Source organism: Strigops habroptila, chromosome 5 (assembly GCF_004027225.2).
Source record: "Strigops habroptila isolate Jane chromosome 5, bStrHab1.2.pri, whole genome shotgun sequence".
In the NCBI taxonomy this organism is placed as follows: domain Eukaryota; kingdom Metazoa; phylum Chordata; class Aves; order Psittaciformes; family Psittacidae; genus Strigops; species Strigops habroptila.
The window spans coordinates 18,693,750-18,718,172 of NC_044281.2; the positions used below are offsets into that span (position 1 = coordinate 18,693,750).

Here is a 24,423-nt window from a genome sequence, read left to right on the forward strand (position 1 = left end):
GAAGGCCTGCCCGCCGACCCGGAAGGCCCGGCGGGGCAGCCGGCTGAGGGACCGGGTCGGTGCGGGGGGCCGGCGGCTTCTGCCGCAGCGCTGTCGCGGCCATGGGGAAGTCTTTCGCCAACTTCATGTGCAAGAAGGATTTTCACCCCGCCTCCAAGTCCAACATCAAGAAGGTGAGAGGGGCGGCGGAGCCGTTGCGGCTCTTGCCGGCGGCTGCTCTGGCCCCTCAGCCGGTCGGTCAGGCCGTGCGCGGCGCGCACTGGGGCGGCCCGGGGCCGGGCACCGCAGCGGCGTGTCGGCTTTCCCGAGGTGGGGCTGGGGCAGGGGAAGGAAGAGGCAGGAGGAGGCAGGGAGAAAAGTGAGGAGAGAGTTGAAGTGCAGGTTTACTCGCTCACCGGTGCGTGTAACCGGTGCCGTGTCCCCTTTTCCTGGCTCCGCCGTTTCAGTCCCGGTTCTCTGAATGAATCGGCACCACACAGCAACACTGCCGCGATGTGCCCATGTTTTCCCGGTGTTTCACACCTGTCTTGACCTGGTTCCAGGTGTCTCTTTCCCAGAACTGGGATTTGGAGGCTGTGAGACTTCGGTGAGGAAGTGTCGCCATGGGAAAGACAGTGGCACAACCAGGGTGTCTTCTGAGCCTGGTTTTCCCTTTGGATTACGAAATTTTCTCATATCTTTTCAGTTCTTAAGTCATATTGGAGTTGTAGCTTATAAAAATCACACTCCTTGTGTGAAGCTCATTTGGTGAAATGCTGGATGAAAATAGTATATTTTATACTATTAGAATGGGAATTAAGTATTTTCAATAGATTAAGCTAGTTAAGTATTTATACATGAATATATTTAGTGGTGGGTTTTGTATTTACTTAAATTAGAAACTTGTTTTAACTAGGTATGGATGGCAGAACAGAAAATATCATATGATAAGAAGAAACAAGAAGAATTAATGCAACAGTATCTGAAAGAACAGGAATCCTATGATAACAGGTAAGAACTGGCATAAGATCACACACTTCTTCCCACTGCTGCTTGTTTTCATGGCAGTGAAGAACATATTGTGAGTTATTTGAAATGCTGCCTCCCATTGACTGTGGTAGTAGGGGAGGACAGTAGCTCATAAATCGGTGTCTGATTAACCAGAGATCACAAGAACTTTAAAGTGGCTTGTGTGTGTCTTCTAATTCATTTCAAAATATGTTGCATTGCACAGAACAGCAGGTAACCTTGTATAACAATATTTTGTATAGAATCATAGAATGGTTTGGGTTGGAAGGGAACTTAAAGCTCATCCAGTTCCAACCCCCCTGCCACAGGCAGGGACACCTTCCACTAGAGCAGGTTGCTCCAAGCCCCTGTGTCCAACCTGGCCTTGAACACTGCCAGGGATGGGGCAGCCACAGCTTCCCTGGGCACCCTGTGCCAGTGTCTCACCACCCTCACTGTAAAGGATTTCCTAATGTCAAATCTAAATCTCCCCTCTGTCAGCTTAAAGCCATTTCCCCTTGTTCTATCACTATGTGCCCTTGTAGAATGTCCCTCTCCACATTTCTTGTAGGCCCCCTTTGGGTACTGGAAGAGTGTTATAGGGTCTCCCTGGAGCCTTCTCTTCTCCAGGCTGAACAAATCTGTCTTTCATAATTCTGTGGAAACAAAGTTATGTTTCAGTTGTGATTGAAATGTATAGGTTTTGGTATTCAATGCAATGTGGAAAAGTATTGACTGGTCTCAGTTTTTTTGACACTCAACTGTTGTTACTCAACAAATGAAAAATTGCCAGTTATTATAACAATTTCCTGCTGCACTTGTTTTTTATATAAATAATACCCCAAACTCTGTCCTTTTTATTTAGATTGCTTATGGGGGATGAGCGTGTGAAGAATGGGCTTAATTTCATGTATGAGGCCCCGCCTGGAGCAAAGAAAGGTACTGCGGTTTCCTGATCGTGAGCAGACAGTACTGCAGAGCTAAAAACCTTCACAAGAAATAAGCACAATGTCTGTTATTTCAAAATAATGTGTTCATTATTTGTAGTTCTTCCTCTGGGAATACATAGCATGTAATAATTTTAATCGTACTATGTAATACTATTACATACTATTACTATTACATACTGTAAGTATGTAATAATTTTGATCTCACAATACTTTCAGGCTGAGAATGGTTGGGGAGTTTTTTAAGCAACAGTTCAATGTGAAGGGAAAAAGAAAGATAAAATATCTTTCCTGGCAACAGTAGAAATACTGTCCTTGTCCAGAGGTGTTTCTGTAGCCAATTTTAAGGCCATTGGATGAGGAGGACTACGCCTTACCGAGGCAATGACTCAGACCACACAAACCTGTATTTTGGCAGAGTTACTTTTGCTTACATTTCTGCCTGTAAATCAGCTTGTTGTGTGTCATGCATAGGAAATACCCAAACAATAAGTTAATTAGTTGAAGTTTTATAAATACTGAGATTCTTTAGTCAGAAATGCTGGCTGACCTGACTCTGGTAGGTGTGACTATGACTGTATTTAGTAGATTCATAAACAGAAGTTACTAACTACCCCGTGGATACTTACATCAGTCAATTTTAGGGAAATCTGAGTATAAGTGTGGAACTAAGAAAACATACTCCTGTTAAAAGAAAACATGTTCCCTTTAAAATGCATCTTTCCCATTTGCATGAAAACCCTGGGAAATGCTTGGAGGGGCTCATTCTCATAGAGCAACTTATGCAATTAATTTTAAAGCTCTTAAATTAATCCTTTAAGCTTAGAGCAAATGCAATTTTAAACTAGTGATTTTTGCTAAAAAATCTTCTTTTTTAAATTTTAAAATTAAGTATTGTTGCTACTTTTGAAAAAAAAAAAGGATTTTTTGTATTCGTGTCTCAAATCAATGTAGTTTTAGAAGGTGATTCTTGTTTCACAGGATTTGTAACCATATACTAGATGCTGATTATTTATATGCGTGCTCTATTTAAATAAAGTTACTTTCTGAGTATTTGCACTATTGTATTAGTATAAACAAAATGTTTTGTCTCCAGCTTAAACACCAGCTGCATTTTACATGTCTGAGTAACATATTATTTCTTTTCTTTCCATGATTTCTGAAAATTCCAAGAGGAAACTAAAGAGGTATTTCATTACATCATTTCTTTGTTTTTGTCTTACTTACTTGAAGTGTATTGAAAAAAAAACCTCAAACTTGCCATGTTTTCTGTTTTATAGCAAGAAGGAGAGACAGAGTACAAATTTGAATGGCAAAAAGTCGCCCCTCGAGAAAAGTAAGATGTGTGGCTTTTATCTGAATAAATATATTTCTTTTCTTATTACCTAACTTTCAGATCCTTTTCTCTTTTTTCCCTTCCCCTTTCTCTCCCCATTTTATTTTTGAGCAGGTCACTTGTATAATCTCATCATATCCTGGCAGTTAATTAGTAAAACCTGTAAACCTGGAACTATTTCCTTGATAAGCTTAAGTTCTTGTTTGAATTTTACATCTGTCTTTGAAACACATTAAAACTGATGCTTATTGTAAGTATATCTCTGAAATGGATACACACTTAACAGTCAAAGATAGTTTTGTATATGATGGTTTAAAAAATAATATAAACTGAGTATTTGTTTTCTTTTGTGTTTGTGTAACAGATACGCTAAGGATGATATGAATATCAGAGATCAGCCGTTTGGTATCCAGGCAAGTTACATAAATTTCACTCTGTAGATGTCTTGGGTATATTTCAAATATTGCCTAACTGCAACATTCACATGAACTCTCTTATTTCTATCATCTGTTTTTCAGTGAATTTAAAAGCTTCTTTTATGCCTAGTAACAGACATTTCTGTAAATGTTGAGCTATGTTGTTAACTAAATTATGTCAATTCTTTTATTTTTATTCTTTTTGTTCCTTTTAGGTGCGGAATGTGAGGTGTATTAAATGCCACAAGTGGGGCCATGTAAACACTGACCGAGAATGTCCCTTATTTGGCCTGTCTGGAATTAACGCGAGTTCTGTCTCCACTGATGGTTCAGGTAGGCAGTGAATGTCTTTTAAAGGTGCTGGTTAGAAACTTTTGGGGAACTCATCATGTTTAATTTTAAGAGGTTTAAGTTTCAGTATTTCAGAGAGTTGATTAAATGGGGAAAACGCTTTTTTATTCCAAGTGAGGATCTACAGTTTCAAGTTAATTACTTCAAATGACAAAGACTTAATTTTCTACTTAGTAGCGCATTCTAAAATGATGCCATAATGACTGTTGCTTTGATTCTATCTGTGGCAAAAATTGAGAAGCTGCAATGTAATTGTTCATACCAGCATGAAATATTTGTGTCACGAAAGAGAAAACCTGTAATAGATCATCAAAGACTGTCCCAGTTCAGATTCAAGCAAACTGCTCAGAAAAGCTGGAATTGTATCAGTGTATCTTTGTGAATTGCTTGGAAAAAAAGAGAGGTTTGGGGTTGTTTTATATATGTAAATGTGTTTCCTTAAGTCGACAAGCAATTGAAACCTAGATTTCCATATGCCTAGTTTCCTTTCAGCTGGCTTCTTGTTGCTTCCTGAGCTGCATTTTCTGGTGTTTTTTTTCCTGTATTAGCTTTCCTGTTACTTGAAGTCACACAATGTTAGATGGGGTTTAAAGAAGTGGGTATTATAGTGTGAAGTGTCCCTACTCGTGGCAGGGGGTTGGAACCAGATGATCTTAAGGTCCTTTCCAACACTAACTGTTCTATGATTCTATATAAACATTCAAATTTAATCTATTTTTTACCTACAATACTTTGTTTTCTGTAAGTTGTAACACTTTTAAGATTCATAAAATTGTGGCACGCTAAAGAAACACTTGGTAACATGGGTGAGTCTTCAGCCTTGCTGTACTGTGCTTTAAGATCACGTTGTGTCTTCAGTTTTGCAGGGATGCCATTGCAGTTGCACGCTTGATAATATCTACTTTCTTCCGTCTTTCCTCAGGTTATCTGTTTTATGTAGTAGCTCTTAGTTTTATTCCATATTTAGCCTACCAACAATCTTGCTTTTCAGAATTAGATCACCTGGATATATCATTTCTTTGAGATGAGTCCTGGAAGACTGAAATTAAAGGAAACAGTGCCTCTTGCACTCCCCTGCTTTTAGGCACTGTCTGGTTATTATACCATTGTATTAGCCATCCTGTACTTGACTTTCTTAGCCTTTCTTTTCCAGTAGGTTATAACATTAAATTATTTTCTTGCACCATTCTTATCTTAGAAGAAATTGTGCTTGGAGCATTCAGTGGTGGTAGAATTGTATTGTGCAGCTCTTGCATGCCAGATATGCTTTTGTGCTGCAGAACTTGCTTTCCCCCCACCCCTCCCCAGTTCAAATGGGTAAATTTTAGATGTGTTTGGCTGGGAAAGCAGAAAGTGTTTGTACATGCTTGTATGACCTTGAAAATGTTCACGCATAACAGTGTAATACGGACACTTTAATATAAAACTAACTGCTTGTTTCAAACTTAACTGAACTATCTATCTAGATGTAGGCAACGTATGGCTGCTGTGGATGTTTCCTAGCCAGATAAATTTTCTCTTGGTAGCTTTCCAAACCATGTTTCTAAGCCTAAAGAGAAGGATTTAGCACAGATGATGAATTTTGTATGAAGTACAGTGCTGTAAAATTACTTAGATGGTCTTGCACTGTGCCAATGCTCTCTCATTTTCAACTCTGGAACTTAGAAGACAGTGTTCTGTGCTGAGCATAGACTTTTTTATAGGCTGAGGAAGGATTTCAGGGCGTAGGGGTGGGTGACAGATCAGGGTTTGTATATATAATTTGTAAGACACTGTTCCTGGATTTGAATAGTCAGCTGTAATGATATTGATACATTTTCTTTCTTTCAGGGAAACTATGTAAAAACACTGTAGGTAAAGTTTAAAACAATTTTAAGTTCTTGATTTAATAGCAGAAACAAGGCTTATAGGAAGTGGTAATATCATTAATTAGATCATCATCTGAAAGGTTGCCTGCTTTTTCTAACCCCAGGAATACAATCCTTTCATCAGCTTTTCTAAAACTTCATCTGATTTAATAACAAGCTAAATTACGTTCCCATGACACCTTCTGGAAATTCCATGTATGTAAATGAAGCACTACAGTTAAGTGAGAACCCAAGTTATTGAATTCACTGATTCTCTTAAGACTCATGATTCATCTACATGGCATGTTAAAGCTTACATCACACATTTAAAAGAAAAGTTGGGGGTTTCTTTAACTAAACCCTGACAACAGTCCTATGTTGTCTGGGATGGGAGTAAGTAATTATTTTTGCATTGCTGGTAATTGTACCCAGTTGTTACAGTGCTGCAGATCTGCAGTTAGCTCTGTAATACTAACCTACACTGGGGGTAACACAGTGTTTTTTGCATTTCCTATCAAGACGCTGCAACATTAAAAAGACAAATTCTATCATGTTCAGATCAACACCCCCCAACAATGTAATCTTGTCCTGATGATTTCTCTTTATGGCTTTTTGTTTCTTCTCATTACTTAATGCTTTGTTGCTAGCCCTAATGCTGAATTGGTATCCACCTCTAAGGACCTTCTTCTGTTCCTCTGTACAACGCATCTCCTCAAGCTCTGCTACTTCCTGCTTCTCTTTATCAGTAATTGCGTGCACTCCGAAGCTGCTTTTGTGTCTCTAAACTAAATTGCCAATTGTTTTCTGATTACTTTATAGTAGTGCAAACACGTCCGTTGCTGCACTATTCTTTAGATGGACTAGAACTGCAGAAAACACTGCTTTGTGAGGGAGAGAGACTTGTAGTGATATAATATTTTTTTTATGAAACCTTTATGATTAGGTTTAAAAAAACCCCAGACAAACCAAAAGCACTTGGATTGTTTCCCACCCATCTCCACACTCCCCCACCACGTATCACAAATAAGTGTCTCCTCATGCTTAGAAAACTGGTAAAACCCATGTAAATAGTCAAGAGTTTTCATTTGCTATGATTATCAATAAATATATATATGTAAATTATGAAACCACTTGGCTTCTAAGGTCTGAATTCCAAAGAGCAATTTCCAGAAGCAGTTTGTTCACTTTTAGAAGAAAACTAGTCTCTGAAGAGAACAATAAATAGGGTTTTCAAGGGTAGGGACTGATTGCTTGTGGTATACAGCAAGTCTGAAATGTGTATTTAGTTTATTTGACTGGGGGCTTTAATAGATAAATTTGTAAAAAAAAAAAATATGTTTGCAATCAGCTCTTGACACATGTTGGGCTAAATTTTTAGAGCAAATAATACTTTCAAAGGTCAGGAAGTAACTGTATATGTAGAAAGTCATCTTTGAAAGCTTGTTCCTAGCCTGTGTGTCAGGAAATTGAAATATAAATATTGTCTCATAAATGATAAATGGAGGGGTACATCCGAGAACTACAGATATAATAAGGAATAAAATTTTAGTACAATAGTCAATATACCTGGACTCCAATTCTTTTATGAAGTATATTAGAAGGACCCAATTTAGGCTGTAAATCATTTCATTTAATATTTTTTAAAGAGCAGATTTTTGTAATATTCTTATAAAGTATTTGAAAATATCTCTATTGCTTCCAATTTAGTTACTTGGTAGCACGTTATTTCTTGTGAGTTGTAATCTTTTTATTCTAACAAAGGACAATCTCTCATCCTTTTCTTGCAAACTGAACTGAATAATTTTTCCTAGTCAGTGTGAGGTAGTTACACTAGTTAAATTTAGCTTAGGATTCTTCAAAATTTGGAAACGTTCTCGCTTGCTAGAGCACACCGTGCATCAGCACAGTGTTGGAAGATGCTAGTCCCTTCACTGCAAAGCATCTTGGCTGGTAATGAATCTCTAAGCAGTCAGTGCTCGGGAAGCCTTGGCCTCATGGTTCTGAATCTGATACTGTAAGGACATTGGCATCGCTAATTTCTGCAGACATAGTTTTTAAGAAATGGTCTGGCTTCCCTGTAGGAAATTTTCAACAGGCCTTGTTTTTCTGAACCTTGTTCTTTTGCTTTAGAGAAACGCACATAAAGTCAACCTATTTTTCTTAATGTTGTTTTGTTCATTGCTGTCTTACTGTATTTACCCAAACGTATTTCTGTCCACAGAAGAGTATATAGGAACTTCAAATGCTCTGCTGTAAAGGACAGAAACACCTCATACATACAAGTTTAGGAACCACAGGAGAAGTTTATTGTATACTAATTAGACTCATGACTGAATTCCATCATGTAATAACTTCAAAGTCTTTAAAAACATCTCCTATAGAAGGATGGCTGCTCTCAGGAACATTACTAAGCAGAGTTAGTTGAGTGGGAAGGGAAACAGGGTGGTTTAGCACAGGTGGGCAGCTCAGCCCCAAAGCACTTGCTCGCTTCCCCACAGCAGGATGGGGGAGAGAATCAGAATGGTGAATATGAGAAAACTCATGGGTTAAGAGAGACAGTTTAATGAGGTAAAGCAAAATCAGGAATTCATTTGCTACTTCCCATTGGCAGGCAGGTGTTCAGTCATCTCCAGGAAAGCTGGGCTCCGCCATGCATAACGGTTACTTGGGAAGACAAATGCCCTAACTCTGAACATCCCCCATTCCTCCTTCTTCCCCTGTCTTTATATGCTCAGCATGAAGTCCTATGGTGTGGGGTTTAGCTCTTGTCAGTTGAGGTCAACTATTCCAGCTGTGCCCCCTCTCAACTTTTTGTGCAGCCTCAGCCTGCTTGCTGGTGGGGCGGCATGAAAAGCAGAAAAGGCCTTGATGCTGACCAAGCACTGTTCAGCAATAGCTAAAACATCCCTGAATTATCAACACTGTTTTCAGCACAATCTTAGAACACAGCCACATGCAAGCTACTGTGAAAAAAAAAACTTTATCCCAACCAAAACCAGTACGAACAGTGGTAACCATAGTATTGCTAACAAATCTTCATGCATGTGTAGGGGATTGGCACTTGCCTAATTGGAGGAACATTTTCATCCTTCTCCTTGGACAAAAACAAAAAGCAAAATTTTGACAGAAAGTGAAGGTAATATTATTAGGATAACCAAATTATTGAGTTAAATACAGCAAAAACAGCCTTTCCCCATCTTGCTTGCTTCGTCCAAGAGCTGGGCCTTCAAAGGGCTTAGTTGAAGGTAACTTCCATTTAACAAAACCCCAGGAATTAATGGAGTTGGTTGGTTGGTTTGTTGAAATGCCCAAATGAGTGAGTTTCAGTAGCACGTAGACTTCTTACTTGAATTGAAAAAAAGTTTGAGTAATGCAGAAGCCAAATTCAAGAGCACTTGATAAAACTGCAGTTTGTGTTTTGTTCTAATTTTTTCCTGCTTCAGAAAGAAAGCAAACCAAAATGTCTTGTTTGGACTGAGACTATTTTTTCAGCCGCAGAGGAAATGTTTGAGTTCAGACAAATGAAAATGAAACTCTTGTGTCTGATTTAGTTGTATTACATAAAGTTGCTGCTCTGATTCTCTGAGAGTAAAAAGAAGAGTTGATCACCTACGTACTTTTTTTTTTCCACATCATAAAATAACCACCAATACAGGCATTTTCTTCCCCATAAATTCTACAAGCCGTGATTCTCTTATTTCAGCAGAAGGATACTTGTCTTAGAATCTTATGTGAAGACTGCATTGTAATCTTCCTCTGCGCATAAACTGATGGCAATTGCTGGTTTGGATTCAGTGTTGAATATCTAGTATGCAAAGACCACTCATGGACTTGAATTCACTTAGGCAGAACTGCTGCAAGGTGAACGCATGTCTGTGGCACAGGACTGTGTTCTGTGAGAAGAGACTGCTTGTCTTTCAAGATCTAACGTACGCTGCAGCGCTCCCGCAAACAAAAATAATCACAATCAGTGCCTTAACTTAGGCATAGTGGCTTGGTTATTTTGCTTCTGGGACCATTTTACTAATCTAGCTGGTAATTCATACAAAAAAAATAATAATCTTACCGTTAAAAAAGCGCCTATTGAGTAATATCTCACCAGTGAATAGAGATTATTTTTGCAATAAGGCAATTTCAGTGGATGTGGTTATCATGGGATAATCACACCCCTGGGGTACAGCCTTGTCTGTAATCTCCCAGGAGTGTAATTATTTCATGATAACTGCACCCCCTGGTGTTGCATTATTTCCATTATGAAATTCTTAGTTTTAGATAGAAAGTAACTTACTTTGATCACTGGAAACTGCAAAGTAGTGTTAGAATATTCCAGCTGTGAGGCTTACGGGGACCAACTTATAAGATTTATTTCTCCTTTACAAAGCTAAATTAGGCAATCAAAATGCTTCTTTGGCGAAACTGATTTACAGGGTTTTTTACTGATAAAATCCTAACTTTCAGGTTTCAGACAAGATGAAAATATCAGTTGTGGTTCTGCCTTCATGTGTCACTGTCTATATGTGCATGTATAAAATATGTAATATATACCAGCAAAACAACCCCAGATCACTAGTATCTAAAAGTTTGCCTGTTTTTACAATCCTTTTTTATCATTAAACAGCAGCATCTGTTGATTTATGTGCTTTTCAGTACCTTTTTTCTTTTGTGAAGCCTGAAAAGCCTTTGACTTTGTTAGAACAGAGACTGGTGGGTTTTCTGTGCAAATGCTTTGAAGTCATACTTCAAGATTGCCTGCAATTTTCTTGGTCAGGTAAAGTTAGGACAAACTTAATACTAATTTTTTAATTATTATTATTCTTTATATTATTTTTTCCCCACAGGCAATCTATCTTATTCATTGAGGGCTGAGGAGTTGGGATTGATAAAAAGCTGTTAAAGCTTAAATGCTTACAACTTTAATCATCTGCTTTTTTGAACAAATAACCTGTTATTACTATCTTAGCAAGTCAGGCTAGTGTCTCAGGTGGGAAGGTAATTTTATGAATGGCATAGTTAGAAGTGGGATGGTAAGATTAAAAACGGTTCTTATGCTCTTGGTCTGTGAAACCTAAGCCTGGAGAGTGCTGGGCATTCTTCTCTGCTATGGACTACTTTGAATGATTTACAGCCAACTGGCTCTGTATGTGATCTGTCCACTGAAAATACCCAAGGAGAAATAGAATGCTGTGAAGGGATCAGCATGTTGTGGAAAATTCAGGCAAAAATGGTAAAAATGTAGTGGAGCAACATGTGTGTACATCTAGTGTCTTATGGTCTACAAAGAGAAAGAAACTCTAGGTATGTGTATGCAAATGGAGCCTTCTAAAGACTCATTATCAGCTCTTGCAGTCTATGTCCTCTTTCTTCACTGCCTGAGTGCCCTTAAACTAATTGTGGTTGTAGTTTCCATCAGTCTATCACTTAGTGTGTTCATCTGATATTTAGCTTTTGGGTGAAATTCCTTTCCATAGTAATCACTGAAATTAATCAGTCATATGGAGACAGCAAAAAAGGAAATCTATATTATATTATGTCTAGACCTTGTTACTTTTTTTAGTGACAAATATGGTATTTTTTTTTTGTTTCCAAATAGATAAAAATCTGCATTCTATCAGGAAATTGATTTATGTTCTCTTGATTTATGTTCTCTTGAATCTACAATAACAAAGAAAAGGTATTTGAATATGTTAACAGTGAATATTTGTATAAATGGTCATCTGTAAAAACATACAGTGTATGAAGCCTTCCTTTATGATCTGCAGCTGAGACCTTTGATTGTGAACAGTAGGAACCTTAACTAAATCTTCACATAGTTAACTGTCATATTTTAGAATAATCCTCTATTTATGTTTCAGAAGTCTCTGTATTTGGTGTGAATGCATAAAATACAGATTTCTATCAGAAGTCTTGTGCTTAGCATTAAAGCAATAAATATGGATTCCTAAAGCAGTTTGATAATGTTAAATGGTTTTTACTACTCAAAAAAAAAGTCAAAAGGAAACTCTGGTTTCTTTGAAATACCCAATGACAAAGGCATGGCAAATTATACTGAAATTCTGTGCTAAAGTGTTAAATTCAGTTCAACTGCAGACCCTCTGAAGAAGAGCTAATTAAAAGCTAGAGTTGTTTTATTCATCAATTTCTCTCAATGCCAACTGCAGCAGTTGCTTTGAAGTGTAAATATGGTCTGAATGCAGTCATCTCTGAAATGGATGGGAAAATTATCAGTAAAAAAAATGATCAATAATCTGCATTAGTGGAGGCAGCATAAATTTGCTACATTCTTCATAACCAGGATCATGATCACATAATTTTGATAATAGTTCTTTGTCCTATAGATAAATAAATGTCTACTCCTGTCTCTGTCGTAACTGCAGTAAAAGTTCACAGACGATACAGTGTGATTAGGCTCGGTCTGTGACTTTTTTTTGCCATTTTTATTCAATTTCCTTTTAAGCCACATGAGAAAAAGACACACAAAACTCTACAGAGAAAGTACGTGGATGTATTGACAAAACCGTCTATGCTAATTTTAAAGTTAGTTACTCTTTCAAAGCAAAACCTAAAAAGCCTTGTATGATGCATTATGCCTTTGCTACCACTCAGAGAAGGCAGCATTCTGACTTCGGAGTATATTCATGCTCCATGTGATTGTGTGCTAAACTGAAACCCACCAGCAGAATGGTTTCTGGAAACGTACTTAGCGTGGAAGAGTTGTTTGCATACTCCCTGGAGTAGTTAGTTAGTTAGTTAGTTAGTTTTCTGCAGCAGAGCGTGGCTTTAGTTATCACTGTTATGCAGAAAATCAAACGTCCATTTGGAAGAGTTATGGCCTCGTGTTGTCCAAGATGTATATAAGAAAGAACAAAGACAACATGCTTTAGGCCTGCTTTGTTAACAAAAATTATGTAGTAATAAAGGATAAGCCTTGAAAGTATCTTGTCCTTCGTTCATAAATTAATTCTTAAACGTGGTGGAGTATACTGAGTGTGACAAATACTGGCGAATTGATAGCAGATATGCAAGTGTGCTTTATTTGCATTCATGTTCATATAAATTACATCTCCATTACCAAGTCCGAAGGTGATACTTTTAGGTTAAAATCATCACATCTATAAACTAAAAGATGTCCCACACCAGAAGACATTCTCAGGAAGGGGAATCTCTAGAAAAGCCTTATTCTAAATGTTCAGTTTTAATGATGCACAAGATGGGCATTAGTTTAAATAAAGGTTAAAAAAGTTGTAATTAAAATGATACCATGAAGAATATACTGCATTTTCCAGTAATTTTTATACCGAGTAGTCTATTTCATTTCATGACAATGCATAACTGCCACTATCTTAAGTGCAACTAGTTACTGTAATTTCCCCTGCCATAGGTGGGAATAGTGGTTCCATTATTACTGTTTCTTATCTCTTTGCTTTCTATATGTATTCCAAATAAAAATCCATTTAAAACTTAATTGATTGCAAAGAATAATTCACTTTGCTCATCTGCACTGGTGACAGCAGTGAAAGCTTTTATCAATAAATTGAGCAGATACTGTCAAGATTGTGCATCATGAGTAGATAGAAAACTGCTATTTTTGATGATACTGGCAATCATAACATTATGGTCTGTCTTTACTGCCGCTGAAACCATTGCAGAAAAGTGGTATTTAATCATCACAATCGTTAGAAAGGAGGTTTTAGCATACTGTTCTCTAATACTGGATAACTTGAAAAACATGCTGTAGATGTTTTAATGGAGACCTGCTAGATGGTACATTACAGCTAGTGCTGTTCTCCTGTGCCCAAGCTCCTTAGAGGAAACACTCTGGCAAGAACAGCTTGTTACGTACGTTCTGCATTTGCAGCTTCAGGAGCAGTACAGAAAGAATCAAACGTTAATTGCAGCTATAGATTTCTCTTGTTTCTGAGCTGGGAGGGGGGGCAGTAGTGCAGGGGGGGAGAGCTTGCTGTAAGCTAGGCATTTAAGTAACTGAAATCCAGAATTGTTATTTCCCCCCTGGTTGTTCGGTAGAAGCAGAACTGATTCTGTTAAATAGTTCTCAAGTAAGTGCGATAAGAAATCAGAGTGATCTTTGTGTCTTACAAAAAAAGACATTTACAATATGTTGTAGAAATCCTAGTGTGTTATCCTTCTGTAATCCAGTATAATTGATGCTCATATAGGCTTCAGAAGAAAAAAAATCTATTTACAGCACTTCTGTTTGTTTAATTATGTACAAATGTTACGTTTAATTATGTACAAATGTACAAATATTATGAAGGGGCACCAACAGCTGTCGAGCTAAGGTTGCACTCAGGTTGTACTTTGCGAAGACTAAAATCCTTCTTTTCATACTTTACTGAATGGTTTGAGTGTCCAGTCTTTGCACGCTGACTCTTCGAGTCAGCTGAGCTGTCTGCGTTTTCACCTTAATATCTTAAACAGAAGATAACACGGAATTAATGAGGCAAGAACTTCTGTGGGAATTAAGAAGCAGGAAGAAGCTGTAGCCTATTTGCTTGACAACACTTTCTTAAGAATTGTAAAAGCCGTGAAAAAAATACTTTAAAAATCCTTTGATGGGTCTTTAACTATGGAACCTCTTTTGTGCAAGCCCTTAATATAATCTTAAGTACCTGTAGCTGAAGAAAACTTAACAAGTTGTCAGTTGTCTCAATGCATGAAAATAAGTATGATATCAGTGTGCAATTAATTCCACTATATGGTAAAAAGCTTTTCCAAGACTGTGACTTAATTTTAAAGCAGATAAATGTTTTAGTTTTAAGCAAGTGTCATCTGGAAAAGTTTTAAAGGTTTTTTTCTTTTCCTTTTTTCCTCTATCAAAATGTAAATTCCAGAAAATAAGCTTGACAGTCAGATTCAAAAATAGCAAGGTGCTGTATTTGACTTGTTTCAGAAAGAATAAGAAACAGATGATGAAACGTTGTAACTTTGAACTTATTTTTAGCTTGCTGATGGATGAATGCTGAGAGACTACTTGTCAGAAGTTGTAACATTCAGCTATTTTTGCAGGATTCCTATATCTAACGTTCTGTCAACTCATGGCATAATGTCATCTCCAGATGTTTTCACCTGCCTGAAATCACGCAGGTAGCTTGATCACAGATGCTCTCACAAGTCCATAAGGAATGCATCCGTGAGGCCATCAGTTTTCATACTACAGAAGGTATTTTTTTATGCCTGATGGAGGAGTGATTTTTTACAAGTTGATGGGTGCTGTTTAAGAATACTTAACTAACATCAATTCCCAAAATTTAACCAGCTGAGAGCCTCTCAGCTCAATCTTACCATCTGTTCTACAGTCTATGACTTAGTTGGAACTTAGCCAGGTAAAGATAGCTGGCTATCAGGTATACTTAGTACTGTTTTGTCTGAAGATCTTGGAGGGTGATGATATAAGTGTAGTCACAACCCAAAGGCTGAAAAGATTGACCTCTTTGGCTTACCAAGCAAATCAGGTGTGATCACACTGGACATAGTCGCATCTCCAAGAAGCAGGACTCCTGAGTCAATTCACAAAACAGAGGAAGAGGACCTCTACCAATCAGTGTACTGGTGGCTCCAAGATACAAGCTTTGGCTCCTGAGTAAGGAAGCCAGGGATGCTTCTGAGAAGCTGAGTTTTTCAGACCTCTGTTAAGTGAGGTTCAGTGTTTGGAGTTGCTTTTACAGTTTTTTGTCTCCCTTGTTTGTATTGGCCAGGAGAAATCCCTTGCTTCCACACTTACTTATAGTGTGGAAATGGGAATGTGATTGTTTGTTCACACATTTAGGCATCTACATCTTTTAGGACACTCTGAAGAAGCAGCCCAAAAAGAAGTGTGTTACAAGCCCCAGAGCTGTCACATGGAATAGCTGTGCCCAGGAATCCTGGGAGACTTCAAACTATCGCTGATATTTCAAAGAAAATCAGATCTGCTTATCAAAATCATTAAAGTATAAATCAAAAGCAGTCTATTGAGGCATGGAAGGGAAAAGAAAGTCACCAAGTGTTGATTCCTGTGATTCCAAGCAAAGGAGTTTAATTGTGAGATTAAAAATTTTCTTGATTCTTGCTGTGTTGCAGAAAGTAGGTAGTAATAGAGCTTTACTTTAAGCTCTGCAGCTATTGTAAAATACAGTGTTTTAGGTAAACCTTTTGGCCTTGTAACCAGATAGAAAACACTCTATTTAGACTTCCTAGATCAGATACTGTTTTCTCCCTACTGCGGCCTAGCATTGCTACCTGAGCAAAGGTAGCGATGCAGTCTCTTGATGTCATCGTGCAGCAGAACAACTGAGAAGTTCAGTGGCATTAGCTGATCACCTGTGTCATCCTCTCAAAAATGTTCATGTTTTTTAAACTGCAAAGATCATATGATGCTTATAGAGTACTCTGTAATCAACCATAGTGGACAGTGTGCTTGTGTTGTGCCCAGCTGGGGTCTGCACACAGGAGGGTTGTGAAACTACACTGTGTTTTGACTCTATTTCTGTTTATGGGCAGCACTTATTTTGTGAATCTCATTTCCTGGCGTTGTCTAAAACTTTCAGTTAGAGTAAAAATCATGTACCTAATAAATCTTCATGGAGATTCTTGCAGCTCCTTACAAGCTAGGCTGAACCTAAATTGCTGTTTCCCTCATAATTAAAGGGAGACCGAAACAGGAATAATTTATCTTATAAAGTGCTTTAGTCTCAAGGTTCTGTAGGTGCATGTGATGTAGCTTGTATACATCTACAAAACAGGAATAACATGGATTTGTTAACTGTCCTTGTCATGGTAGTGCCATGTTGTGACTAAAATATTGTAGGTGGAGCTATGAACATCTCTGACATCACTGACAAACAAGGAAACAAAAGTCATGCAATTTTTAATATTTTTTGGCCTGGCTTGTTTTCCTCCTGAGCTTACCTGTGGTTTTGCTTTTTAAACCTTGTGTTGATTTCATTTCTAAAACGCATGTGGAAGCTAGCTCAAAAGTTTGCGGTTGTGTTGGATCCCAGCTGGAGCAGCACTCCGATAGGTCTCTTGTTTGCTTGCATGGACCAGTGTGATATAGCACAACTGACACCCGCTGGGCACAAATGCACAGAGATCACTAGTACTGCGCATTCATTGTAAGCATTGTCAGTAAAAGAGGAAATGGTTTTGCTTACCTTTTTCCAGTGCTATGCGCAAAATACACCTGAAATATTTGTTTCTAGAAAATAATGTTGAATTCTGCTGTTGAAGGCCAGTATGCCTTTATGCCTGTCTGGTCTAGATTCTGCCTGTAGTCCTTCTGTAGATCCACAAAGTTAGGGCTTCTGTCTTAGTTCTTTTGCAAATCTCCTGTATAGACCGGGACAAGTCGTATTCATCTGTTTATCTAATCATGCTAAGGAGAATAGGTATCCAATACGCATCAAAATGTGTACAGTGCTGAGACACTGAAGGGGAAATACCTGAAAAATTAGTTGGTTACTTTGTTAGGCGATAGCTCTTACTGCCTTTGTATAGGAGGGGTGTTCCAGGCTTCGGTCTGGTCAAATGGTTTCTGTGGTATGGTGAAATGACTCTACACTTTGTCTCCATTCAGCTTCCTCATACAGGGTATTTGACTGACTTGCATGGCTGGTTTATATTGCTTTTTCAAAACAAGACATCTGCTGGTACCAGATTCTATTGTTAGGTTTCTGTCTAATGTCAGTTTCAGCTGCAGCCATGGTAGATTTGGGCAAGCAGAGAAGGGTTATGAATTTGAAATAAGCACAAAATGTAGATGCTAAAGCCTGTCTACATTCTTCAACTATCAGTGAGCTTACAGTTACACTGTAACATGTAAGAAGCAGCAGCACTTTTGGTAAAATCTAGGGGGAGAGGACAGGGAGTAACCCCTACTTAATAAAAATGTAAACGCAAGGAAAACCTGTAAGGTAGCTCATTAGAAAATTCTTTTGCCAGGCAAAATGAGGGACTTGTGAAAAGAAAGTAATGCAGGAGCTCCTTAAACCATTTTCAAGGTTTTCTTTTCTTCCTTCTTGCTTTATATATAGGCCTGTCTGTACGCAGTGTATTATATGGGAAAACTAAGAAGTCGTTGAAGCTAACAGGTTTTGAGACAGTGCTATTTTACTTTCCATATATTTTTTATAGTAAAAATCTTCCTTTAATTTCCATACTATTCTGCGTTAAAAATCTGAGAGTTTTGTCCATCTCAGTAACTAAGAAACTCTTAAAACCACAAAGCAGGATCAGTATGTTGCATAAGACTATTTAATCTTATAATATACAGTTAGTTTACTGAAGTAATAGTTGTCATGTGCTCCATGCTCTATTTTAGGCTCCTGCTAATTTAGATTTACCTTACACAGTTGTGCTAATTCGTTGACAGGAAGGTTCATGAATGAACTAGTAAGGAAATCTAGTGAAAGCGACCTAACAAAAGAGCGTGTGTTTAGGGTGAAGAAAAAGTGCCTAACTGGACGTGAAGTTTTGATGATCACAGGTATTCAGTTAAAGCAAAAGAGTGAGTTACAGGGGTTATAAATTATGCAGTCAAGTCTGAATGACCCAAAATACATCCCATATTTTACTCCTTGTTAGATCTTTGTGAAGATGTGCCTAATCCCAAACACCTACTCTAGTGCAACATACAGCTGATAAACCAGAAACCTCTGAGGAGGTAACAGCCTTGAGACTAAACATACATGAGTGTCCCTAGAATAAGTAAAGACATAGGTAATTTTTTCATGTATTTATTTATATTCCATATGTATACTGAGTTTCAAATAATGATGACTTTTTACATTCAAGTTCAAAAATTTGTATCATTATGAGGAATGCTTTATTAGTGACATATTAGAAAAGCATTTTCCTGTTGTTTTAAGGGAGAGGAGGTACCTAGAAGTCTCATTTAATGTTCTTTTTTAGGTTTCCTGTGCTTTTTTACTATAGTAAAAATATATTCTAGATTTACCTAAATATATTGTTTTCAACATGGCAAAGTTACATAAGAGAATCCCCTTGTACTTAAAGAAAAATGCAATTATTTTCTATTCTGAATCTCCAGACTGCTGTTTTAGAAAATCATATCTGATTATTTGCTCAGCAGAAGATTATTGAGTTGATTTAGCTGTGATTTTACTTAACAAAGCTTCAGCTGAATTCCTACTGTGGAGTCCAAAAAAGGTAGAGAGATATAAATGATACATTCAAACTGTGATTTTTGTGAACAGGGCCATCAATGCACCCCTCGGAGCTAATAGCGGAGATGAGAAACAGTGGGTTTGCACTGAAACAAAATGTACTGGGGAGAAACTTGACCGCAAATGATCCATCACAGGTAATGATCTTTTTACCAGTAAGCTGAAAATGTCTATAAATCTAAATGTGATTGCTTGTGAATTGTTACTTAATGTTTTCAAATATGCATATCCATAGGAAAGCTGAATAGCTATACCAGTAGAAAAATGTCCAAAACCTTACTGCTTTCCAGCTTTGTTTCAGTCAGAATGGTGAATCATAAAGTACTTCTTTTAAAATCACATATAATAAATTAAATCCATCCTCTGGGTGACTAGAAATTGAATTTTTCCTGAAGGGGGTGGTTGGGGCTTTTGCCACATACTTCTGATGCAATGCTAACCTTTGGATGAAGTTTGAGGAAGTACGCACAAATAATTACTGCCAGGAATGCTGTATCAGAGTCAGTCAAATCGATTGATTGACTATTGTTACATTTATTATTTTGGGGAGTGAAAATGCATAATTCTCTTTACTTAGACTGCACAGGGTACATTTCTAGCTAAGGTGCTTTAATAAAAGCGTAAAGTGAAAAATTCATACACGCTTCTTGAGTGAGCCACCATGAAATGCCCTTTGTTCGTATGGCAGGATAGTCAAACCACTTGTAAAGAGAGGACGACCTCAAGCTGGTCTTGAAATCTTGAGCAAATCAACAATTAATTGTGTCTCCACAGATGGATGTACCTTTGCATTTGAAAAAGCTTTGTACCCCCAGAAAAACCTAGCATGGAGGCACTGTTAAATGAACCACAGTGATACCAATGTGTTTAGTTCATGTTAGGTGTGGTGGAGGGGTTCTTTTGGATGCGCTTTTAATCTTTATTTCTTGTTTCTCCTCCCGAGTGTGGCTAAAATTAAAAACATCATGGTGGAGAACTGTAGTGTACGAGATGCACGTAATTTGAAGAATTCAGGGTCTTCAAAGTAGCTATGCTTTGCTGATTGCGTTACTGTATGTAGATTATATGATTACGGTATTTTGCATTGATAGAACACTTTATGAACATTTAAAGACTAATAGCACAACAGTGAGGTAGATGTGTTAATACCCATTTTCCTAATGACTAAAGCGAGACAGAAAAGTAATTTGCTTAAATTACTCTGGGTTTGAGCAGGACTAGCATCTTACCTATTCATCCAAGCATGATAACAATGGAGTGACTTATCCTGGAGAATCATGTGGGCTCCAGAATGGGCTCATTTTTATTAACTATTTCAGAAATGTTTCTTTCCCTAGCAGTGATTTTTTCATACGTTCCTAATAACTCCTGTTGTATAACCCCACATTAAACACCTACTCAGCTTTTGAGACAGAATGCGGGGGATTTTTTTGCTTTGCAGCGAGTATGCTGCTCTTTCAAAGAGTCTTAAGCTGACTTAGTAATATGAATATATTTGTGCCAGTGCAAAAATAAGGTACATAGAGACATCACTTTAAATACAGAAATCTGAATGAAGAGATCATTTTTATATGTAAGAACTTAATGTCTTGCCACATTTTCCTAGGAATTTATTGCAAGTGAAGGAGAGGATGATCCAGAAGTTGAATTTTTAAAATCACTGTCAACCAAACAAAAACAGAAACTTCTAAGGTAAGTGTGATACCTTAGTGGTGGAGGAGATCTGTATCACCAGGAGTTCTGACTCCGTGGCTGTCCCTATAACTGTTCTATGCCACTGAAGAATTTAGCACCATCAGTACAGAAGAAAATCAGCTTAGTTGAACATACACCTGACCACAAATGGCATTATGCAGCATGGGCTTTTAATCCGCTTGGTTTTGTTTTAATCTGGCTGTTCTAGTCTAGTTGTGATGCCTTTGCACTGGGGCTCGTTTCCAGTTTATCAGGTATACTGAGGTGGTAACAGTTGGCTCGCTGAAGATGCTGTCAGTTGCTATTTTAAAATACGATTTTGCACTCCATTGTTCATAGTATCTTCTTCCAGGATTAAAAATTCAATGTTGTTCTTTACTGGTTTACAAGTTGGCGAGGTTCGCTGTCTTCTCCCGTGTGGCTAAACTGAACCTGACCTTGCACCCCAGGGCCAAGGCTGGCTCAGCTCCACACTGCTCTCGGCTCAGGGCTTCCCTTTTGGTGCTCCAGCAGAGGGAGCTCCCTGTGGTCTTGTTCTAATAAGGAGTTAATGAGCTTTTCATTCTTTGCTTCTGTCTTACTGATTTCCCTTTCTTTTTGCTCTGTTATTTTGCAACGTTATCTTGAAATAACCTAAAAATGCTTAAAATGAAAAATACTAACTACTGCCTAGTAGATCACATAAGAGTATCGTTAGTTAAAATGGCCTTTTAGGTTAAAAGACATGGGCATGTACATGGGCAGTGGGAGGAAGGGAGAAAGGGAATGGCTAAGCAGGTAAATGAGCAGGTAGGTACGTATAGTATTCGCATATGTAATAAATAATTCTCTGAAAGCAGTTGGTGTATTTTATGTTACTTTTAAGTAAGGATTGTTTATGTAGTTTGAGTAATTTAAAAAAAGATGGTATTTTTTAATTTCTTCTGGCCCAACACAATGAAATTATAATACTTTATATTTTGAAAGCTGAAGTTCAGTAAATGTTTGGGACCATTACATTTTACTAGTCTGGAGGGATTTTTTTAAATACACTGAAAGTAGTTTCACTACTCAGTCACTTTTTTTTTGAGAAGAATAAGCATGGAAACAAAATTAAAACGAGGTGAAAGCAGTCAAATAACAGTGAATGCATCATGTGCATGGTGGAATATTGTACTTGTGGCTAGAAGATGGAAATATTGAGTTGTGTCAGAAGAGGTTATTGAAAAGACCATACTATTTGGCTGGAAAACTTGGAGATTCAGGTTTTAGAGTGTCTGTTTCCATCATTAAAAGGAAGTGAATGTTAATTGTGGGGAGTTTATTTCATTTTCAAAACCTCTTCTAAAAATGTACAAACAAAAGCAGAAATGATTTTCCAAAGCCCCCAGAGCAGGCTGACAAGGGCGAAAAGCAGTACTGAATGTATTTATTCCTAGTTATAAGGCTAAAATTGACACATCTTACTTACCTTTTCTAAAATTAAAGAATTAAAAAATCATATCCCCCTGTTTCGAGGGAGCAGCTATGGATTACGGGAGGATTCTTAATATGGTTAACCTCAGGTTAGAGGCTTAAAAATAATACTTTGCTGAAAGAGGAGAGGAATTCAACATGTTTTTAGGAAAGCAGCATATTTACTATAGTGTTAGGTCATCAGAAGTAGTGAACTTTAAAAGTCTTTGTAATTTAGAATATCTTAACACATCTGATTGCGCTACTCTTCTATTTTGAAATTAAAAGGAAGTTGGATCGTCTGGAGAAGAAAAAGAAAAAGAAAGACAGAAAGAAGAAAAAGCAGCAAAAGAAAAAAAGCAAAAGTAAACACAAGAAACATAAGACGAAATCCTCTTCCTCATCCTCCAGTGAGACTTCACTAAGCAGCAGTGATAGTGAGACTGACAGCAGAGATAAAGCGGCACAAAAGAAGATGGATTCTAAGAAAAGAAAAAAAGACAAGTTTTCAGAGGCTAGCAGCAGCAGCAGCAGCGATTCAGAAGGAAAGGCAAAGACAAGGAAGGAAAAACTTTATGAAGATCTCCCCAGTAGTCACGGTAACAAGGACAAAGATAGGGAGACATACAGGCCTTTAAAGCAAGACAGTTCTGCGGAGAACAACAAATGGAGCTCCTGTGAGGGGGAAAGAAGGTCCAGAAGCAGATACCGTAGCACCAACGAGAGAGAGACTGAAAGAAAGGAGAGGAATGGTAGAAGCCCAAGCATGGATGAGAGGAGCAGGAGAAGCCCTTGCACAAGTCACAGCAGTTCCAGGCAAAGGCAAATAAGAGAAAGTCCAAGTCAAAGCCTTGGTGAAGAGCGGCACAGGAGACATGAAACCAGAAGCCCCAGCACAGATGTTCACAGAGAGAGGAAAAGAAGCAGAGAGAGCTATGGGGACAAGTGCAGTAAAGTGGAACACAGAGAAAGGAGCAGACGCAGTAGAAGCAGAAGCAGAGAGAGGAAAAAAACCAGATAGCAGAGGGGACAGGTGCGAACAAGAACGTCTCTGGGTTTTGATGAATACCTTTAACAAGGGCTCAATTACGTATTGCTGTTCATTTTCCAACCTCTGTAACTAGATTTTCCTACATAAAGCCGACGACATCATTTCTATAATGTTGGAATATTTGTAAATTAGGTATAAATGTTACGGTATTTTTCTTACTGTATAAATATCCTTGTTGGCAAATACCTCTTGTACACATGCAGTAATTCATAGACCTGATTTTAGGGGTTTAAAATATTTCAGAGCAGTATGTAATATTTTTGGTTTTGTCAATGATGATTTCTGTTTAGACGCGACAGTCAGGGGAAGCAGAGAGTAATTAGGGAAGAGTCCTGGGATGTGCTGAATGCTAACAAACATTTGAGATAGTTCTGGATAAAGTCACTGCTTCAGATATCAAAACATTGTATTGTCAAGGGTTTGGGGTTTTTTTCATACTGAAGCATTTTTCCTAAAGTTCCCTGTAAGAGATCAATTTCCTGAGTTAAAACAACAGAGAGACATAGTTCACATAAGTGTGTAGCCAACATTTTTTGACCTCCTGCAGTGTACAGCTTGGTCAGGGCTATCTAAACATCTTGAACCCCTGTTGGTATGTGTCAGTACAATGTCAAGTTATTGTTCAATAATCTCTCAAGACATGAAAAGAATATTTACTGCCTCAACTGCTTCAGGTATTTCATTGTTTGTGGTAGAAATTGAATGTAAATAGTCATCCTTTTGTTTTCATGAAACAAACTTTTGAGGGGGTTTTTTAATGATTGTCGGTCATTTTCTGCACACATTGTTATGAAGATGAACTGCCATAATAAAATACCTTATTCTCTAAAATGGTAAGAATTGCCGCCTTCTCCAAGTTCTGAATCAGTACAAATGCATGAGGCGACACTTCACAGGGTTTTTCTTGTGAAGGAAATGCTTCTCTGCCATTTAGGGGTTGCCAATGGGAGTACATTAGTTTCACTTTAAGGCAGGTGAAAAGGCATCACCTTTTCAGAACACTCAATATTCTGGCAAAGAACTTTCTTCCCCTCCTCACTCACAGGACAAATGGGACTGTCTTTTATTACCAGTCCACTTCTTCTTACAACGGTCGCTCATAAGCTTTTCAGTATCACACAGAGTATGATATATGGTGGAAGTGACCTGGCTTATCTTCTAGTGCATGTGAATGGGTT

The 24,423-nt window shown here is 37.8% G+C and overlaps 1 protein-coding gene across 2 annotated transcripts; it reads left to right on the forward strand.

Moving 5' to 3' along the window:
• Positions 1–8: 8 nt before the first annotated feature.
• CIR1 (corepressor interacting with RBPJ, CIR1) lies at positions 9–24,076 on the forward strand. 2 transcript variants are annotated; one of them, XM_030487935.1, is made up of 10 exons: positions 9–173; positions 896–990; positions 1,853–1,926; positions 3,108–3,121; positions 3,215–3,270; positions 3,635–3,683; positions 3,902–4,019; positions 19,096–19,202; positions 20,672–20,757; positions 22,483–24,076. In XM_030487935.1, exons 1-10 carry the CDS (start codon positions 102–104, stop codon positions 23,213–23,215), a joined length of 1,404 nt encoding a protein of 467 aa, XP_030343795.1. In that variant the 5' UTR covers positions 9–101; the 3' UTR covers positions 23,216–24,076. The 2 variants fall into 2 exon arrangements, with proteins under 2 accessions (XP_030343795.1, XP_030343796.1); XM_030487936.1 differs by lacking the exon at positions 3,108–3,121 and having other exon boundaries at positions 10–173.
• Positions 24,077–24,423: the final 347 nt, after the last annotated feature.

Bases quoted from the DNA above. Each gene is read 5' to 3' on its own strand.
- CIR1 (XM_030487935.1), top strand. From the start codon at position 102: ATGGGGAAGTCTTTCGCCAACTTCATGTGCAAGAAGGATTTTCACCCC. The intron at 174-895 runs GTGAGAGGGGCG...TGTTTTAACTAG, and splicing joins CCAAGTCCAACATCAAGAAG to GTATGGATGGCAGAACAGAA. The intron at 3,684-3,901 runs GCAAGTTACATA...TGTTCCTTTTAG, and splicing joins ATCAGCCGTTTGGTATCCAG to GTGCGGAATGTGAGGTGTAT.